Below are 18,934 nucleotides of genomic sequence, written 5' to 3'. Positions count from 1 at the left end.
TTCCTATTGTCTGTTGACCCCAGGATGTAGCCCTCTCAGTTGACTTCCCCTCCCGGCCATGGACAGGCCAACTCACCCCCCCCTCCACCCCAGCACCACCACCACCACTACCACCACCATTCTCCCAACACACACCACCAGTGAGCCAGGCCGTTTTCTGCTGTTTATTGACAGCCAAGAGTACTGCCCTGCCCAGACCCCCCCTCCCGACCTGCCGGAGCCCCAGCCTTGGCCACCCGCTAAGGAGAGGTCAGGTGGACGACCAGGTAAATCCACTAGGGGAAGCGCCACCACATGACAGCTGAAAGGGGCCTCACATTCCTAGATGCCACCTTGGCTGATCCCCTCCGCCCACCTGCATCACAATTGCTGGTTTTTGGCATTTTTAATTTTTTTTTTAAGAAATGTCAAAGTTGTGTCCAACACACGTGGGTCAGCAAACACAATAGAGGAGGCTGGTCAGTACTTTTTTGGAGGGGGCGAGGAGAGAGAGGCGAGAACAACCACACGACACAGCCTTGGACCACGAGCAGAAGCATCCGTGGGAATTCAGATGGGGGTGGGCTGGCTGCCTGCTCGGAGCCTGGGGAGGGAGAGTCAGGCACACCTTCACACGCGCCACACACAGCCTGGCATGCACGCCCTGCACCCACTGCTGTCATCCGGCTGACCTCCACTTCACGCTGTGCACATAGCTTCCCCCAAACCCAGGCAGACCTTCACAGCAGCATCCCCCAGAGAGGAGGGAGCCCTCCCCGCCATCTCCAGGGCATGGAGGACACAGCCCAGCAGCAAGGCACATCCTTCGAGTTCTTCAGACACAGAGAAGTTAAGAGAGCGCAGAGGGAGGCCCTGGTGGAGCACAGACCCCAGCCTACTGTGTGCGCTACTGGCCCAGGGGTCTGGCCACTCCTGGATAGAGGGAAAGGACAGACAGTGGCCAGAGCCTGGAACAGCTTTTGTCTCGAGCTAGACTCCAGTGTCCTTGCAGTTGGTAAATGGTTTTCTATAGAATCAATAATATTTTTTCTTTCTTTAAATATATATTCGTTAAAGTTATACCTTTTTGTTTCTCTAGGGAAATCTGCCTCAGCTTATTCCCAATAAATTAATACTCTCAATAGCTTATATTCTGTGGGGTAGAGTAGGGCAGGGGTCCTGACCCCAGCCCCTTGTGCTGTGCCAGAGCAGCTGGCAGAGGTCCCCAGTGGGCAGTTCTGTGCTGGGCATAGGCCTGTGCTCTGCCACTGATTGGGGAGGGGGCTACAGTGGCTGCCCCCCCTCCCACTACCTCCCAAGGTGGGCCCAACGTGGATTCAGGGCAGGTGTGCCAGGGGCTGCCCCTTCTCTACACACTGGGCAGAGCCCGGTGGCGGGTGGGCGGGTAGCCCAGCAGTTATTGCACAGGGAGCAGCAGACAGGGACAGGCACCCACAGAGCAGCAGCGTCTGTCCAGAGCCCTTGGGCCCCTAGGCCAGGCAGTCTTCCGCGCTCGGCATCTTGCCTGGGCCCAGGGGGGCAGGAGTTGTGCTTGTGCAGGGACAGGGCAGCACGACCCGCCCCCGCCTCGCGGCCCTGGCAGGCTGTCCCCTGCACCCCGTCCCCCTCGGCCGCCCACCATGCCCACTTGCGCTGCACCCAGAAGTGCCCATCCTGAGGTAAAGGTCAGTGTGCAGCTAGAGCCCAGGCAGCATAGGTGGGCCCAACGTGTGCCACATCATTCCAGCATGGCGTCCAGTTGGTCCGCCAGGTCATCAAACATGCTGCCGATGTCGTCCAGGATGCTGCCCGTGCTCTTCTCCGAGGCAGAGGGGCTGGGGTGGGCGCAGTGTGAGAAGAGGGGGGCAAGGTGGGGTCGGCGGAAAAGGCCGTGCCCCCTCCCTACATAGACCAGGCCTCCCACTCAAATCAGCAGTGGCCTCTGACTCCCCCATCCCCCTATTCCAGCGGAGCACAGCTGCCTCAGAATAAATGACAGGGTGGCGTGCAAGCCCCGCCCACGCCGGGCCCCGTCCCGCTGTGTAAGGTGTCCGAGGCCACGCCCTCAAGGCACTGGTTACGCCCCAGCCCGCACACTACACCTTCACTAACCCGAGGGGCACCCAGATGCCCACGCCCAACCGGACCCCGCCCCACCTACCGCTGGCCCTGAGCATCCTCCTGCCGGATCTTTTCTTCTACTGCCTGCAGCGCTGCCGCCAAGCACGCACTCGTCTCCTCCAGCTTCTGCTGGGCGCTGTCCCCCAGCGAGGTGCCCTCGGGTGCAGCAGGGGGCCCGGAGGCCGCGGCGGCAGCGGCCGCGACCGCAGCGGCGCGCGGCGGCTTGGCGGGCACGTGCAGCGCGGGCGCGCTCGGAGACGGGGGCTTGGCGGGGCTGGCGCTCAGCGAGGGCGGCGTGCTGGCTGGCTTGGCGAGGGCGGCGGGCGGCTGGCGCGCCGGCGAGGGCGTGGGCGACGGGTTGGCGCTGCCTGACTGCAGCCCCGCCGCGGCCTTGACCGGCTTGGGCGCCGTGGGCGGCGGCGGCGGCTTGGGAGACACGGGCGGCGGTGTGCCATGTGTCTTCACCTCTGCGGGGAGGAGGAGACTCGCACGCTGCGGGGGGTCGCGCAGTGCGCACGCCGCCCATCCCTGCACCAGCCCCGCCGCAGCCCGCTGCCTCCCACCCAGGAGCGGAGATACCGTGGTCCTCAGCACAGCGTCGCCGCCGCCGCAGCTCTCCACTGCCCCTCCCACCCCAGCCTCCCATGGCAACCAAAGAACGTGCTTCCCCATGCAAACCCTGGTGGCATGGCTGTTTCCAAATCCCTCCGGGTCCGCCCCCCTCTCCCACACTGCATCCCCTTCTAGGTGTGGCGCTTGGCGTGTTTGACTGCCACAGGGCCTTTGCACCTCGGATCCTTTTGCCTGGACGCCTCTCCCCTCCCTCCCGCGTGCTGGGATCCCTCTCCAGCTGGGTCAGAGTCCTCCCTCCCCTGGTGCTGCTATTAATAAGTTTCTGTGCCTCCTTCAGGGAGCAAGTGGAGGACCAGCCACCCTCCTCCCAGCTCTGGGTTGGCAGAGTTGTCCTCTAGGTGGATGGATGAGACAGTCTGAGGACACTCCACCCTACTCCACCTGGCTGCCATCAAATCCAAGAAGAGAAAAACCTTCAGACCACGGAGTGGGGAGGTAGGGTGGAGGCCCTTCCCCAGCTGGCTCCCTCACCTACCTGGGCTGCTGGGACCTGGCAGCGGCACCTTCTTGGAGGCGGGTGTGGGTGACCCCTGGATCTTGGGTACCGGCTGAGCCAGGACAGGCTTGGGAGAGACAGGCGGCTTGGCTGGCTTCCGGGCATCACTGTCTGGTGGGGGCAGCGGGGGCAAGTGCATCAGGTCAGAGGGCAGGGGCTCGGTGGGTGCGGGTGGCGGGGGCAGCTCCAGGGGTCCAGCGTGCTCAGAGCCCCGTCTACGGCGCACAGTGCCTGTGCCGTTCTGGTACACGGACAGTGAGGGCGGTGGCTCCGGACCTGCCTCCCGTTCCTTGGCCTTGGGCCGCCGCTTGACCGTGTCGGACTCAGTCAAGATGAACTTGACGTTCTCCTGCTGGCTCTGCTTGGCTCGGATGCGCCTCTTCAGCGTGGCGCTGGCCTCCACCCGGGCCAAGGGAGGACCCTCCCCACCTGCCTCTCCCTTGGCTGGACCTCGAGGCCTCTGCCGGGCAGTGCCATCCTCTACAAGGTGGCCACGATCTGCAGGCCCTGCCGGTTCCCCAGGCCCTCGGCGGGCAGTGGCCAGAAGTCCTGTGACAGGCCCGCTGAGCGTGCGGCGCCGGTTCACCACCTCTCCATCAGGCCCGATGGCCTCCTTGTGCTTCACGGAGGCCAGCACTGTTGCCACCCTGCCTGGCTCCGGGCTGTCAGGGCGAGGCGTGGGGTGGCCCTCAGGGGGCCTGCGGGCTGCCCGGCCCCCACCCCCAATGGATGACAGCTCGAGCATGGCTGCGATGCTCTTCACACTGCCAGCACTGCCCGTGTCCACGCTGCCAGCCAGGTCACTAGCCCGCCGGCGTTGTGCCCGGACCCCCAGCTGGCCCTCCTCAGTCCCAGCTCCTTTGGTCTCAGCATCAGGTGCTGACTCATCAGCCAGGTTGGCGCTGACCATGGCTGAGCTGGAGCGCTTAGGCGGAGGTGGGGGGGGCCCCTTTTTCCGGGGCCGCACAGCAAAGGACTGGCTGCGATTGACGTTCTTGTCGGCACCAGCAGGTGCCCGCACTGAGTGGCTGCGACCTACACGCCGCTGGACTGTGGCATAGGGCCCGGCAGCCGCCGGCACCAGCAGCTCATCCCGCTCTTGCTCGCTGTCAGACGCTGTATAGCGATTCAGGCTGTGGGCGCGCTTCTTAGGCCGCCCTGGCTCCATATCGGCCTCGGGGGGCAGACACAGCACGGGCACAGGGGCAGGGGCGGGGGCGGGGGCGGGGGCGGGGGCAGGCCCAGGAGCAGCTGGCCCTGCCTCGCCCTCCACGGGCTGGGGCAGCACATAGGCAAAGCCCCGGTGTGTGGGTGACTGAGGCAGGGAGCGGGGCGACATGGGTCGCTCCATAGGTGGCAGCAGCTGTGGGGTGGGCTTCACCTTGGCTGTGGCTGGGGCTGGACCATGAGGCACCCCCAGGGCCTGGGGGGAACCTGGCCGAGCTTTCGTGGGAGTCTGGGGGGGCGTGAAGGGGCTGGGGCCTGGTGGAAGGACCTGCCGTGGCTTGCCGGGCACCGGAGGCACACTGGCCCGCTTGATGCTGTGGCCGTGGCGGCCGGGCCGAGCCTCCTTGGGCAGAGTACCAGGGGCTGGTCCCTCATCCAGGAGGTACTCCTGGCTTCGTGACATAGGGCTGCCAGGCCCCGGGAACCCATCACCCAGCAGCTCCTGAGAGCTGCTCATATGCCGTGCCCGCCCACCCAGACTGGGCTCCTGATGCACAGAGGCCCTTGAGGTGGGTGGCAGGTGATTGGAGGGCTTCTCGGCAGCGGCGGGGGTGGCAGCCCCCTCTGCCGGGCCAGTCATGGCAGCCTGCAGCTCACCACTGAGCTCGCTGTCCTGGAAGGTGGTCATCTTTGGAGACTGGCACTCAGCTGGGGCAGGCTCAGGAGGGGGCGGCGACTCAATGGCCATCACTTCAAGAGACTGCGGCGCCTTCTGGCGCAGAGGTCCCCCTTCATACTTAGCGTACTCGGCCTTCTGCAGCTCTGCCAGTTTCCTCACTGCCAGCATCAGCTTCTTCTGGTGTCCTGAGTGGGGTATGGGGCAGGTCAGGCCAGGGAGAGTGGCAAGGACCAGGAAGTGGTGGGGGCTGGAGCCTCACCCAGCTTGGTGATCCCAATCTCCTGCAGGTCCTCCCAGGTGATGTCGGTGATAAAGTCGATGTTCTCATAGCCATTGTCCACCAGCACCTTGTAGTACTGGGCCAGGCCGATCATGGACAGCCACACAGCCAGGTTAGCCTGTATACAGAGCAGGGGACACAGAGGGCAGCCAGAGCTGGCTACCCACAGCCCGTAGACTACTGGGAGCTGCTGGGGCAGGGGCATCGGGCCAGCCCGGTACAGACAAACAGAGGACAAACCAACAGAAGTGTCAGTCCTAGAGACAGCTCAGCCTCAGCAGGAGCCCAAGTCCAGCTCACGTGCACGTGCAAACACACACAAACACGCACACACAGGGCAACCCTATCTTCAGGACACCGTTTGGGAAAGACTGCACTTCCTCCTCACCTGTCCAGGCAACCATGGGAACAGCACCCAGTGGACACACACCATACATCATGGACGCAGATACACAGTACCACCAACCAGATACGTGTACACGCATACCCTGGATCACAGCCACACACGGGCACTGACTTCCCTCTGTGTCATGCTCACACCCTCTCACAACTTCCCACCCGCATCAGGCACAGTCACACGGCCACATCACACATGTGTGCAAACAGCCATCAGAGTCTTCACCCAGTACCACTCAGTGACTTCCTGAGTGGCATCCACCTGTCCACACGCCCAGCAGGGCATCGCTAACGCACCAACGCACAGCCTATCTGGAAGAGCCGAGTGAGACCCTGGGACCCCGACGTGCTCACCCGAAGGACCGCGGAGCCACTGACTGAGTGCAGCAACGCAGATGAGTGTCAACCTACCTGTCCCTGACCCACAGCCCTGGGGGCTTTTGGTGGTCATGGCATCGCCCCCATCAGTGGATGGGGAATCACAGCTCTGCGTGAGAACCAGAGAGGCAGCACTGAGGCAACAGGCCCTGAGCCTACCTTCTCCTGGCCCAGAACCGGTTCTACCATATGAGTGCCTGTCAGTGAACAGCACGGCCTCCGGTCAGAGTGGGTGTCAGCTGTCAACACAGCTGGCACGTGCAGTTAAATGTGTGGGTGTGTGCGTGCAGTCATCAATGGGCACCTTGAATATATTTAGTGTGCGTGTGCTGTCTGTGTACATGGAGCATGCACACTCACACATCGTCCCCACGCACATGCCTGGTGTGTGCAAGCATATCCCATCAATGCAGGCCCCCTCTCTGGTGTCTGGGTAGGTGTGCAAGGGGCAGCGTTGCTGGGGTGCCGGTGTCCCTGTGTGATTGCCTGAGTATGGAGGGGGGTCTCTGCAGGAGCATGGAATGGAGAGAGGTATTCTCCCTTCACCCTGACGGCCCTCACAGGTTGTCACCCCTGTTCCTGCCTCAGGAAGGCTGGTCCCAGTGCCTGTGATGGACAAACGTCGTCCAGGTGGGCCACGCTGAGGGACCGTCCTCTGGTCTCCACTCTCTGGAGCTCCAGAGGGCAGCTGAGGGCTGTAGCCAGGGAGGCAGTCTGTCTGTCTATCTGCCCATCCTGGGCCCAGCCACAGGGTGCAGGGAGCCTTACGGGTTTGTGCTCAGGCAGCCAGTCGGGGATGCTGAGGCTGCTGATTTCTGCCGTGATCTTCTTCCGGTGGCCTGGTTTGGTGACCCCAATGGCCGTGAGGTCCTAGTTAGAGGAGCAGCCCGTTAGCTGGAGGCAGGGGATCTGTTTCCGGGTCATGGCTGGTGGCCAGCCTTTGGGCAGCTCACCTCAGGGGTCATGCGGCTGATGGTGGGCAGGTCGTAGCCAGCACTGAGGAAGTTGGGGGCGTACAGCTGCAGCTGGAACGTGGCGAGCCACTGGCTCACAGCCTCAGCGCTCTGGAAGACACAAGGCACCGCTGCAGGCCCGCCCGCCCGCCCGCCCGCCGGGCGCACACCCCAGCCGCCACGGTGCCTCCTCTGTGTCAGCTCAGTCTGCCGTCCACGGGTCCACGTGCAGCTAGGCCCCAGTCAGTCTGGCACCGGTGCTCCCGCCTCACTCTGTGGTCCTGGCTGCCGCTGTCTCGAGCTCCGCACGGCACTGCAGCATCGCTCTGTTCTCCACCGGGAAGGTTCAGCTGCGTCTGACCATCCCCCCCATTCCTGCACCAGGGACACCCTGCAGTGTGGCCCCAGGTGAGGCTCTAGGATGGGGCCTCAGCACTGCTCCTCAGTCCCTGGAAGGTGAGCTTTGCCCAGAAGTTTGCAGGACTCAGCCGGCAGCTCACACCTTCCCCAGCACGCAAGTCATGCACACAGGACCCACCTCACCCATGTACACAACTCGTCTTGTCTCACTTGTGCCATTTCATACACACGCACACATGCACACGTGCCCGCCTCACAGTCACACCACACACACATGCACACCCTCGTTCACCTCACACCCGTGCACGCTTCTTACACATACTAATTCACACGCACAGCCCACACAATAGACAACACCTACACACACAGACTGACACAGACAGAAGGAGGGGGCTAGCCTGTCAAGAGCCCCCGGCTGTACTGTGGCCAGGCCAGGCAGGCTGCCCCGGGCACCCCTCCCTGCTGCCAGCCCAGGCCCTGTACCTTGCCCTCCGATGCCGGCTCCAGCTTCTTGGACGGCAGTTCCGCATAGACCTGCCCAGCATGGGCCACTGGAGGCTGGGACCTGGCCGCCCCTGGGGAAGAGAGGGCACGGTAGGCCAAGGGCTGCTCAAAGGCTACCTGTCAGCCAGGACAGCAGTGCTGCGTCCTTGCTCTTACCTGCTGAGCCCTCCAGAGGCTTGACGGGGCTGTCCCCGGGGCTAGACTCGGAGATGGACTTCTGGGAGAGCACGGTTGCCAGGAGCTGCAACCCAGACAGGTCAGCTGGCCAGTGCTGCTCTGGGCCCAGCCGCCCCGGCCCCGGCACCACCCCACCTACCTTGACTCCTTCAGAGCCTGCGTGCAGGGTATGGGCTCCGCTGCTCCGGCCGACAGCCACACTGCTCAAGCTGCCACTGCGGTCTCCACCTGCCGGCACAAGGGAGCATCAGCCAGCGCTGGCCCCGCCTCGCTTGGGAGCTGCCTTGCAGAAGTACTGCTACCCCGCCCTCCAGAGGCCCCCACCTACCTGCAAAAGGCTTCCTCAGCACCCAGATCTCCTCAGGGGGTGCAGAGGGTCCCGGCAAGCTGCCTCCCTGAGGTGAGCTTTGCTCAGCACCTGCTCGGGAACCTGTGGGCCAACCATAGCCTCCCTGAGTATTGGACCAGCCCAGGCCTGGGAGCCAGACACCGAAAGGAGGGCGTCCCCTGGCCCAGCCCCAAGCCTAGGTAGAGGCCCAACACATGCACAACAGTCTCCTCCTGCCCTGAGAGACCCTTAGGAGACCCCCTCCCCACACCGATGTTGGAGAGCAGGAGCATGTGGCAGAGAGGAGCCCGCGCCAGGCTACCCGGCCAGCTTACCAGTGGCCCTGCGGTCCTGTTGGGGGGAGGGGTGCAGATTGCCAGAGAGTGAAACCTCCTCTGTGCCAGGGCAACAGCGGGGAGGAAAGAGGCCTCCAGGAGCCTGGGGCGAGGCTCTCCACCCCAGGAGAACTAGTGGTCCAGTTAGATGGGTAGACGAGCCGCATCGCCTAACTGGGCCACTCTCTCTTTTATCCCACCTGTCCACCTCTGTGATCTCACCAGTCCCCTGCCTGAAACCACTCGGTGGCCCCGTGGCCATGTCCTCACCCCCCTCCCTCTCCCTAACTCTGCGCCAGCCATGCTGGCCTCCTATGGACCCTTACACACATCACGCTCTTTCCTGCCTCAGTGCCTTTGCACACGTGGTTCCCACTGCCTGGATTGCTCTGCCTGTAGCCAGTCCCTCCCATTTCTCAGGGCCTCCTCTGACCACCCCATCTAAAGCAGGTCTCCATCCACATTCTCTGCCATTGGCTGGTGTGTTTCATTCTGTGGTTACTCCACTGTCCCCTGCTCCCCGCCCTCCCCGGGGGCAAGCTCCTTGAAAGCAGGACCGATATCCATCTGAGTCGCCATCTATTCCTAGTGGTCAGTGTGCAATGTCGGTTGAATAAATGAAGGAATGGGCACGAGGACACTGAGGAGACAGCTGGCAGGACACACTTCTGAACACCACTTTGGACCCTACACCTAGCCATGGCTAGAGCTCGGTCCTTGCCCTGCCATCCAACACACATGTGCACTTCCTTCCTTCTGTCCCCCAAGCCCAGACCTGGGTAGGACTTGCCTGCTCGCTTGACGATGGCCTCGCCCAGGGAGGATGGGAAGTAGCCCACCCGGTCATTGCCTGTCCGGTTGTCATGGATACATCCCTTCCATCGGCCATCTGGATGCTGCTCAAGGACCTGGCCAGATGAGGTGGGGAGAGCACATGCAGGGAGACTTCTGGGTCAACTGACTCCCCAGTCGCTGAGGGGGAAATGTGGGGTGAGCATCCCAGCTCCACAGCCCCAGGCCGTCCTTACTGTGATGATATCCCCGGCTTTCACGTTGAGGCTGGTCAGGTCATAGTTGTTGCAATAATCTTGGGTCGCCCGGACCTGCAGAGCCGCCGAGGCCTCTGGGGACACAGGAGGTAGACTCCCCAGTCCTTCGAACCAGCCTGGCCCAGGCCCCGCCCCAGACCCCCTGCCCCACCTGGGCCCACCTCGCAGCAGCTGCTTGATCTCCTTGCTGGCCTGTGACGTGGTGAACTGGTGCACGATGTCCAGGGCCGTCTGGCTGTACGTGTTCCTCACGTGGGCATTGATCCCGTTCTGCAGGGGCCCGGAGGGGAGGTCTGTCAAGAGCACCCCGTTCTCCCAACCCTGCCTTGGACCCAGCTCCCCCTGCGCCTCCAACTCACGTCCAGCAGCAGCCGAACCACTTCTGTCTTCCCACAGAGCGCAGCCTCGTGCAGGGCGGTGCCGGACTTGGTCTGGCGGTTAATGTCAATGCCAGCTTGGAGCAGGAGTCTGGTGGGAAGGCAGGGGGAGCGGGCGGGGCCTACAGCAGGAGCCCTCGGCCCCAGCACCCCAAAGCTGAGCCCCGATTTCCAAGGGCCTAAGGATTGACCAGCCCTACCCATCTCCCTGACAACATACCTGACAGTGACGAAGCACTGCGGAAGTGCCCGCCCTGTGTTAACCCTTCACAGCAGCTACCTCGTCTTTTCCCACTGGCACTGCTGTGAGGCCCATGGAAGAGCTGAGGCTCAGAGAGGTTAAGTGTATCCGCGAAGCCACCCAGCGAGTGACCGGACTGCAGCAGAGCCCAGGCCATGCGGCTATCCATGCCCACTCCCCACCCCCTTCTAGCACATTCCTCGTGTGGGCAGCTGGAGATGCCACAGCTCCGAGACTGCTCCCATCTTATCACCAAGCCAGGAGCAGAGCCCTAGAGCTGGGAACCCCACCCCCACAGAACCGTACCTGATGATGTCAATGTGGCCGTTCTTGGCTGCCAGGTGCAAGGGGCTGGTTCCATTGGGGTCGGTGGTGTCCCCCGGCCGGGGCTCCAGCAAGGCTGTGCACATGTTGCTGCTCAGGAGCAGCTGGACCACCTTGAAGGAGGGGTCAGAGTAGGGGGCACCCAGAAACAGGCCAGGGGGGTTGCAGGTCTGTCCCCGACTCCAACCCCAGAAGAGGCAGCAGAGCAGATGGAGTGGCTCTCAGCTCCTGGGAGACTTACCCCAACACGGCCGAACTCACAGGCCAGGTCCAGAGGCGTCTTCCCGGCGCTGTCCACCATGCACGGGTTCGATTGGTGCTGCAGCAGCATCTCGGACTGCGGGTGCGGAGCACAGTCAGCCCCGTGCCGCCAGGCTCACGCCTCCCACACGCGCACCCCCGAGGTGGTCCTCACCACATCATAGTGACCGTGCTGGGCCGCTAGGTGGAGGGGGATGTGGCCCTCATCTGATGGGATGTTCACCGCTGAGCCTGCCTTTAGCACCAGCTTCATGGGCTCCTTCCGGCCCTGCCAGGCCGCATAGTGCAGTGGCCGCATGCCTGGGGGCAGGCAGGAGCCACTGGGAGCTGGTCTCTCACCCGGGGCCCACCCCTGACCTCTAGGATGCAGAGCCCACGAGGACCTGCCTAGACCCAGCCTGAGACCCTGGGTGGAGACCTCAATTGAAGAACCATCCAGTCCTCAAGGGACCCCTGACCTCAACCCATCCCCTTGCTCTAAGGTCCCTGCCAGGCCTTGCCTTTGTTGTCCTTGATGTCTACGGCAGCTTGGGCCTCCAGCAGCAGGGTGATCAATTCCGTGTTGCCATTCAGGGCCGCGTGGTGCAGGGCAGAGAAGCTGGGACAGGTGACAAACACATATGGGCAGGGACTCAGGCACCCAGCCTCCCCCAGAAGCCCTTTTGCCCCCATCCCATCTGGCATTGCCCTGCCTGAGAACTCACCCATCCGGGTCCTGAAAGTTGACATTGATCTTCTTGGTGGAGCCCAGGAGCTCTGGGAGTGGGAAGGAGACACAAGTGAGGGAGGCTCTGCCCAGCCCCTCCTGCAGTCAGCCTGGGGCCTAGCCCACTCCCGCCGCTTAAAAGCAGGCAGAGGGTGCTAGCTGGCTCCCTGGCAGGCTCAGAGCCAAAGCTATCTAAGTGTTTAGTCTGAAAAACATTCATTCACTCACTCAACTCTGTTCCCTGCACTCAGCTCCAGCTTTTTAGACCTTGGTTTCCCACTAAACTAAGACGTTGGGAGGTTCACAGGTCCAAGGTCTCAGGCCTGGCCCTGCCTGCGGACAGAAGCCAGGATGGTGCACCCACACAGGCACACACATGTGCACACGCATCCCCGGCCGACAGTGGGAGGGAGGGAGCCGGCCCAATCTGTCTTTCAGAAGGACCCAGATGGGCTGGGGGTGGCCCGGGAAGGCTGGGACACCAGAAATGAGGGTGTCTCTGAGGGAAGATCTGCCTTCCCACAACGCAGCCTCCCCCACACCCAGCCTTGGGGCTGGCCACTCAGCAGGGCAGGAAGGGAAGGGAGGCGATTGGGCCAGTGCCTCCGAGTGACCACATGAGCGCGGCCACCTCATATACAGGCTCCGGGGCACATCAGGTCCTAGGGCTCACCACCGGAAGCCCGAGGGGCCCAAGTCCTCCCTTCAGGGCTCTAGTCTCCTCCTGGGGCCCCCAGAAGCTGCCTGCCAAAAGGAGGGGGGCCCTCCGACACCCTCCCCGTGGGCTCAGGTCCAGCCAGACTCAGGCCAAGCCCCTGCCTGTCGAGGCCGTGGTTACATAACCTATTTGTGGGTCAGTTGCTCTGTGAGGGAGGGAGGGGCTGGCAGGACAGAAGCCCCTTTGTCCAGGCCCAGGACAGGGATGGGGGCAGGGGGGCCCAAGGACAGGGAACCAAGGGAGTTGAGGCACAGAGGGGTTGCTGCAGGGCAGCTCAGTGCAGGGTGTAGGTCCCCCAAATGGCCCACAAAGCGCACAGAGTCAGACAGACCCAGATCCAAACTCTTACTCTGCCCCTCAGACTCCCCCTATGGCCTCGGCAATGAGCTCGAGGGGGGCTAACAAGGCTGGCCTCGGAGACCTAAGGACGTTTCCAGACAGAAAGCATGAAGCGTTTGGCAAGGAGTCGGCTCAGTAAGTGGCGATGACTAATATTAGCTCTATGGGAACCCCACCCACACCCTCCAGTGATGGGGGGCTTCTCCTGCCCAGAGCAGAGGCTCCAGGAAGAGAGGCCTCACCCCTCCCTGCCCCGGCCCTCTGCTCAGACACTGCTGGTGCTGAAACCCATCTGTCTCCGCAGCAATGCCACCCTTCCTCAGTGGTCCAGGCCAAACCCGGAGTCCCTCCTTGACCACCTAAATCTCCTCCACCGGTGAGTCCCGCTGGCTCTGTCTTTAAGGCACTCCCCGAGCACACTCAGGATCTACCCCTTCTCGCCACCCTGGGCCGGGCCAGCATCTCCAGAGGAATCACTGCCATCACCTCTCCACGGGCGCCCTCACTCCCCGTGGCCCCCTTCAGCCCACCCTCCATCCCCGCGGGAGCCCTGCCAGAACACGGTCCGACCCGATGCCTTTGCTCCTCTCGGGAAGACCCCCCAGCAGCACCCGTCTCGCCGGACGGTGGCTCTGCATGATGCGGCCCTTGGGCTTCCTCAGCACATAATGGCGCTCCAACACACTGGCCACCCCGCCACTGACCCTGCACATGTTACATACATGTGTGAGGCTCTTCTTCCGCCAGTTATTCCTAGGGTTGCTTCTCTCATGTCCGTTAGGTCTTTATCCACATGTCACCTGCTTGGTCTCCCCATCTAAAACAGTAACCCCCCTCCCGCCCCAGGTCTGCTGTAGATGTCTCCTTAGCCCCCATCACCACCATTGACCTGGTTCTTGTCCATCTCCGTCACTGAACTGCTGGCTCCAAGAGGACCACGTTCCATTTGCTCACTGCTGTATCCCTGGTGGCCGAAACAGCGCCGGGTACACACAAGGTGCTCAGTAAATCAGAGACTGAGGTCATATCCTAGTCCCACACTCTGTCCACCTGCCAGGGCCAGTGTCAGGCACGCGACCTGCACAGTCACGCCGAAGGGCCCCCCATCTGGTTGGATGCTGCTTGTCGTCATCTTAAATTCTTTTGTTGTTGTTGCTGTTCCCATAGAAAAATCTTATTGACTCAAAGGGAAATCTCTGAAAAACGTACTAACCTTTTCCTAATAAATATGGGATTTCTAAGCCTACATTATGCTCAATACTTTTATCTGTTTACAGAGTGCTGTCTGTAGCTCTTTGAACAATTTTTTTAGAAGCTGCAATGTGAGAGTGCAGTGGGGCCTTGACTTACGAGTGTCCCGACTAATGAGTTTTTTGAGATAACAGCTGTCTCTCGGCTGATTTTTTGCATTGAATTGATAGAGTAATTTGAGTTAACGAGCTCCTTAACGAGCTCGGTCTCAGAACGAATTAAACTCATAAGTCAAGGCCCCACTGTATATTAGGATAACTCTGACTAAAGTGATACAATACAGCCCTAACCGGTTTGGCTCAGTGGATAGAGCGTCGGCCTGTGGACTGAAAGGTCCCAGGTTCGATTCCGGTCAAGGGCATGTACCTTGGTTGCAGGCACATCCCCAGTAGGGGGTGTGCAGGAGGCAGCTGATCAATGTTTGTCTCTCATCGATGTTTCTAACTCTCTATCCCTCTCTCTTCCTCTCTGTAAAAAATCAATAAAATGTATTTAAAAATAAAAAAAATAAAGAGATACACTACAAGTGAAGAGATGTTTTATTCCTTAACTTTGAAATCTCCCTTATTTCTGGCCTATTATAGAACACATATCTGCAGCTGTTCATTCACACTGCTATTTTAAATTCTGAATTTTGGACAAGGCACCCATGTTGCATTGGGCCCTATGCTGCAGTTCCTTCTTACGTTGAAGACAGTGATGCCCTGGCCAGTGTGCTCAGTGGCTAGAGTGGGCCGGGTACGTGCCAAAGGCAACCAATCGATGTGTCTCACATCGATGTTTCTCTTTCCCTCTCTCCCTCCCTCTCTCTCTCTCTCTCCCTCTCCCTCCCTCCCTCCTTCCCTCCCTTCTGCTCTCTTTAAAATCAATGGAAAAAATATCCTCAGGTGAGAATTGAGAGAGAGAGAGAGAGAGAGAGAGAGAGAGAGAGAGAGAGAGAGACATGGCTGTCCTGTAGCACCTCCCACGGTGTCCAGGATCACACTCAGGACATTGTCAAACCCCGCCCCCCCAATCTCCACACACACCTTGCCCAATCCGAATGTTTGCCACCTACCACTTTTCTTAGTTTCAGTTCTTAGTAGCCAGTTCTCAGCTTCTCCAGCAAGACTTCCCAGTCTGGCCCCCTTTCCTCCCTCCCACAGCAGATGCCTTCCAGGCAGCCGCTGAGCCCGGTGCTCCAAGCGGAACCCGCCTGCTCATCTGGCCCATACTTGTTGAAATTTCAGAGGGGCTGGAGGTCAAGGCCCAGGAAGTGACTCAGTCGCCAGTGGAGGAGGAGTCTCCATCCCAAAGGGGATCACTCCTCCCATGAGGAGGGGCATCATGGTAAGGTCGTCGCAACCTTCTCCCTGCCACTGGTCTCCTCAAAGAGGAAAACAGCTGGAATTGGATGGAGGGGAGCTTGAGGTTTTGGAATAGTCACCTGATTCCTATGGGGGACACTGAGCACGGAGGAAGGTCCCAGAACTGAACCCTGCATAGAACTGGGGAGGCTGAACCAGGTGGAGACAGGTGCTCTGAATGAAGCTGGAGCAGAGCACGGCTTGGGGTGGGGGGTGGGGGGGGCTGGGTAAGGGTGGGATAAGGGGGCAAGTGGGGACCAAGTTGAAAGTCTTAGGCGCCCCCTTTCCCTTTCCACAAGGGCACTGAGCCTATGGATTTCACATCAGTAACAGCGCATAAACTTCGCCCCCCACCCCATCACATGACTTCAGTCTCTGATCACCTCTGACCTCTAACTACTCTCTTGGAACCATCTCTACCTTTGAGGTCAGCTCCAAACTCAAGGCTGCAGAGGCCCCGCCCCTCTCCACCCCCATGGCCTCCCTGTACCCCTCTGCCCAGACGCTCCTCCAACTACAGAGGCCTCTTATAGGCCGCCCCACAGAGCTACTTCTTCCCCTACAGGAGCGGTTCTCCACCTGTGGGTCGCGACCCCTTTGGGGGTCGAATGACCCTTTCACGGGGGTCGCCTAAGACCATCGGAAAACACATATATAATTACATATTGTTTTGTGATTAGTCACTATGCTTTAATTATGTTCCATTTGTAACAATGAAATTGGGGGTCACCACAACATGAGGAACTGTATCAAAGGGTCGCGGCATTAGGAAGGTTGAGAACCACTGCCCTACAGGGATGTGGTCCTGGTCTCCTCTGGTCCCATCTCAGAGTAGCTGAGCCCTATGGCCTCCCTGGGTCAAGGTACCCTCCCAACTTCTCCAGGGAAGCAGGGTCAGTGCTTGCCACCTACCACTTTTCTTAGTTCCAGTCCAGCCCCCTTTCCAACGGCCCCCAGGCAGGGGACTCTAGGTCAGATGCTGGAGCAGAACGATTAGTGGGCCAAGGTGAGAACACAGGAGCCTGGCCTGTAATGTTCAGGAAACTCAGAAAGGGCAAGTTGGGCCAGAAGGAAGGGCAGGGTATCCCCCACCTAGCACAAGGCCAGCTCCCACCCAGTATTTTCCCTTCTTCCCCTCAAAGACAAGTGCTAAGGGTGCTAGTTCCTGTGTGTGTAAAGGGAGGCGCCCTTCAAGGTGGGATGGGGGTGCTGACCGAGCCTGGGGCCACACTGGGGGGCTGGGGCCAAGGCAAGGTGCCAGCACAGGAAGGAGATCATGGGAACAAGGTTATGAAAATACCTCTGGAGTCTAGTGGGCCCTACGGAGCACTGCTGGGTGCCCCCCACCCCGTGGCCCAAACTCCAGCTGTACTTTGCTGAATCAAAATACATCTTACTCCAAAGCAGGCCAGCGTTGTCATGACGACTGAGCTAATTCATGGAGGGATTTCTCCGTCTGACTTATTAAGCCCGCTCCTGTGAGTCAGAGCCCAGGGACCAGTCCAGGCAGGGGCGTAGGTAGAGACCCAGGTGAGAGCCAGGTAAAGGTAAAAGTCCCCACACCTCCCCACAAGGGGCCAGAGTAGACGGGAGGAGGAACCTCCAAATCTGACGCTCCCACTTCCCTGGCCTGCCCACCCTGGGCTGAGGAAACGGTCCCAGTCAGTGCTTACTGAGCACTCAGTAAGAGCCTGAGCCTCATGTTCGCTCCCTCACTATTCCTACGACAACGCCAGGAGACAGGCACCACGAATATGAATATCCGTCCTGCAGACGCGGCTTGGGGAGCTGGAGTTGTTTATGTACAAGGTGGCACGACCACTAGGTGGAAGTCTTGACCTTGCCTTCCACTTCTCAATCCCTCCACCTGCTTTCGAGGCTCAGTCTCCTCGAAATCCTGAGACCCTGAAGCCAGCCCCAGCGAGGCGTGGAGGGCAAGGCCAGCCTGGGTATGTGTGCCTGCGAGGCACAGCTGTGCAGCTCTCTAATTGCACAGGGCAGGCGGGAGCTGGCGAGCAGGCTCTGCCGCAGGAGGGTCCCTCTGGGGCTCAAGGACATGCCTCCCACCTTCCGAGTCAGTCTCAGTTCTCGGCATCCTTCCTGGAGAGAGGGGAAGGGGGCCTCCCTGGCGTACACACAGTTCCTGGGGGTGGTGTAGGGAGTGGGGTCCCCAGACTCCACGTGCCATCCCGCAGAGCCCTGCCCGCGCCCCTACAGGTGCCCTGGTACACTGACACAGCCATACGTGCGCAGCCGCACATGTGGTCCACACGCCCATCCATCCATCTCCAGCAGCCCCCGGGGAGGCTCCTGGTTGAGCTGGGATAAGTGCTGGGATCAGGGCTTCAAGCTCCCAACCCTTCCCTGGGGTGCCCCCGGCACAAGCTCAGGGTGGCCGGTGGGAGACCTCTCCCTCTCCCACAGCCCTCTTTCCCAGCAGGGAAGCCAGGGTGAACTGGGATCTGTTGCAGGGTCTGCACCTGCTTGGAGCTCAGCCCGGCCTGGGCTGGGCGACCTTGGGCCTCTGCTCCGCTATCAGTAAATGGCCCCCACCCAGCCATGCCTGGGCAGCCACACCCCCAGCATGGCCCTGCCCCCCCTTCCCCGAAAAGCGTGCTATTAAACATGGGGCGGGAATGGGGTCTGACAGGGACTCCCAGGCGCCCTGATGCCCCTCACCGCAAGGGGCCCCGCCCTCCCTCCTAGGGGAGGGCATCCGCCTTGCCCTTTAAAGGCCCAGTGGAGACCTCCAGCTGCCAGCCCCACAACCCGGGGAGAGAAAAGGACCGAGGCAGGGAGGGAGGAAAGGAGGGATGCGAATGCCCAGACCGGGCAGGTGGGTATCGCCAGGCGCCCGCTGGGGGGGCTCGGTGCCGCCCCTCCGCCAGGGCTGGGGGTGCGGGTGTGGACCGAGGTTCTGGGCGCTGCTGGCCCGGCCCCGCCCCGCCCCCGGGGACCGACAGCATCCCCCTCCTGCGCCAGGAGGGGTGAGGGGCTCCGCGCCGGAGGTGGCCCCCGCGCGCCGCGGCTCCCTCCGCCCCGCCCCCCCAACCCCGCGCCCCCTACACTCACTGGCTTTCCCCGGCCGCGGCCTCTGCAGCAGCCGCTGCGCGGTCCCCACGTCCTCCGCCTTCACAGCCTGCACCAGCTCCTGCTCCTTCCCCATGGCGCGGCCGGGGCCGCAGCGACGCTGCTGCGCTCCGTGCGCTCTGCGCGGCTCAGAGGCGACGGCGGCAGCCCCGCGGCGCCGGCCGCATCCTCCTCCCTCCTCCGCCGCCTTTTCCTCCGCCCGCGCCCCTAGCCGTCCTCCGGCTCCGGCTCGGGCTCCCGGCGAGGATGGGGCGGGGAGCGCGTCACGGGCGGGGGGCGGCCCGGAGGCGGGGGCCGGCGGCGGGCGCGAGGCGGGGGCGCGGCACCTGGCACCGCCTCCGGGACGCCTGGGTCCCTCTCTGGTGGCTGCTGACCTCCGTCCGCCCGCCGCACCGGCCGCGCGCCCGGCTCCTTGGCTCCGCCCCTACATCGGGCCGCGTCCTCCC

The 18,934-nt window shown here is 61.7% G+C and overlaps 1 protein-coding gene across 1 annotated transcript; it reads right to left on the bottom strand.

The window, feature by feature from the left end:
- Window positions 1-96: 96 nt before the first annotated feature.
- Window positions 97-18,934, bottom strand: CASKIN1 (CASK interacting protein 1). The gene is made up of 20 exons (XM_036308895.1): window positions 18,471-18,934; window positions 11,743-11,794; window positions 11,539-11,636; window positions 11,193-11,338; window positions 11,019-11,114; window positions 10,760-10,890; window positions 10,195-10,303; window positions 9,997-10,105; window positions 9,815-9,909; window positions 9,577-9,694; window positions 8,452-8,553; window positions 8,263-8,351; window positions 8,103-8,187; window positions 7,926-8,017; window positions 7,083-7,193; window positions 6,898-6,999; window positions 5,335-5,473; window positions 3,209-5,260; window positions 2,141-2,567; window positions 97-1,814 (listed from the first exon to the last, which is right to left on the bottom strand). The coding sequence occupies exons 1-20, from the start codon at window positions 18,562-18,564 to the stop codon at window positions 1,718-1,720; spliced, it is 4,344 nt and encodes a 1,447-aa protein (XP_036164788.1). The 5' UTR covers window positions 18,565-18,934; the 3' UTR covers window positions 97-1,717.

The sequence above is a fragment of the Myotis myotis genome, unplaced genomic scaffold (assembly GCF_014108235.1).
Source record: "Myotis myotis isolate mMyoMyo1 unplaced genomic scaffold, mMyoMyo1.p scaffold_m19_p_5, whole genome shotgun sequence".
NCBI classification, from domain to species: domain Eukaryota; kingdom Metazoa; phylum Chordata; class Mammalia; order Chiroptera; family Vespertilionidae; genus Myotis; species Myotis myotis.
Note: the sequence above shows the minus strand (reverse complement) of the source record. Positions and strands in the feature narration are given on the sequence as shown.

What these genes read in the sequence shown, in the direction of transcription:
- CASKIN1 (XM_036308895.1), bottom strand. Translation starts at nt 18,564, where the DNA reads ATGGGGAAGGAGCAGGAGCTGGTGCAGGCTGTGAAGGCGGAGGACGTG. An exon ending in GGCCATCGTCAAGCGAGCAG is followed by an intron (nt 8,554 to 9,576) that starts GCAAGTCCTACC and finishes GTTGGCCCACAG; the next exon opens with GTTCCCGAGCAGGTGCTGAG. An exon ending in GAGGATGCTCAGGGCCAGCG is followed by an intron (nt 1,815 to 2,140) that starts GTAGGTGGGGCG and finishes CGCCCACCCCAG; the next exon opens with CCCCTCTGCCTCGGAGAAGA.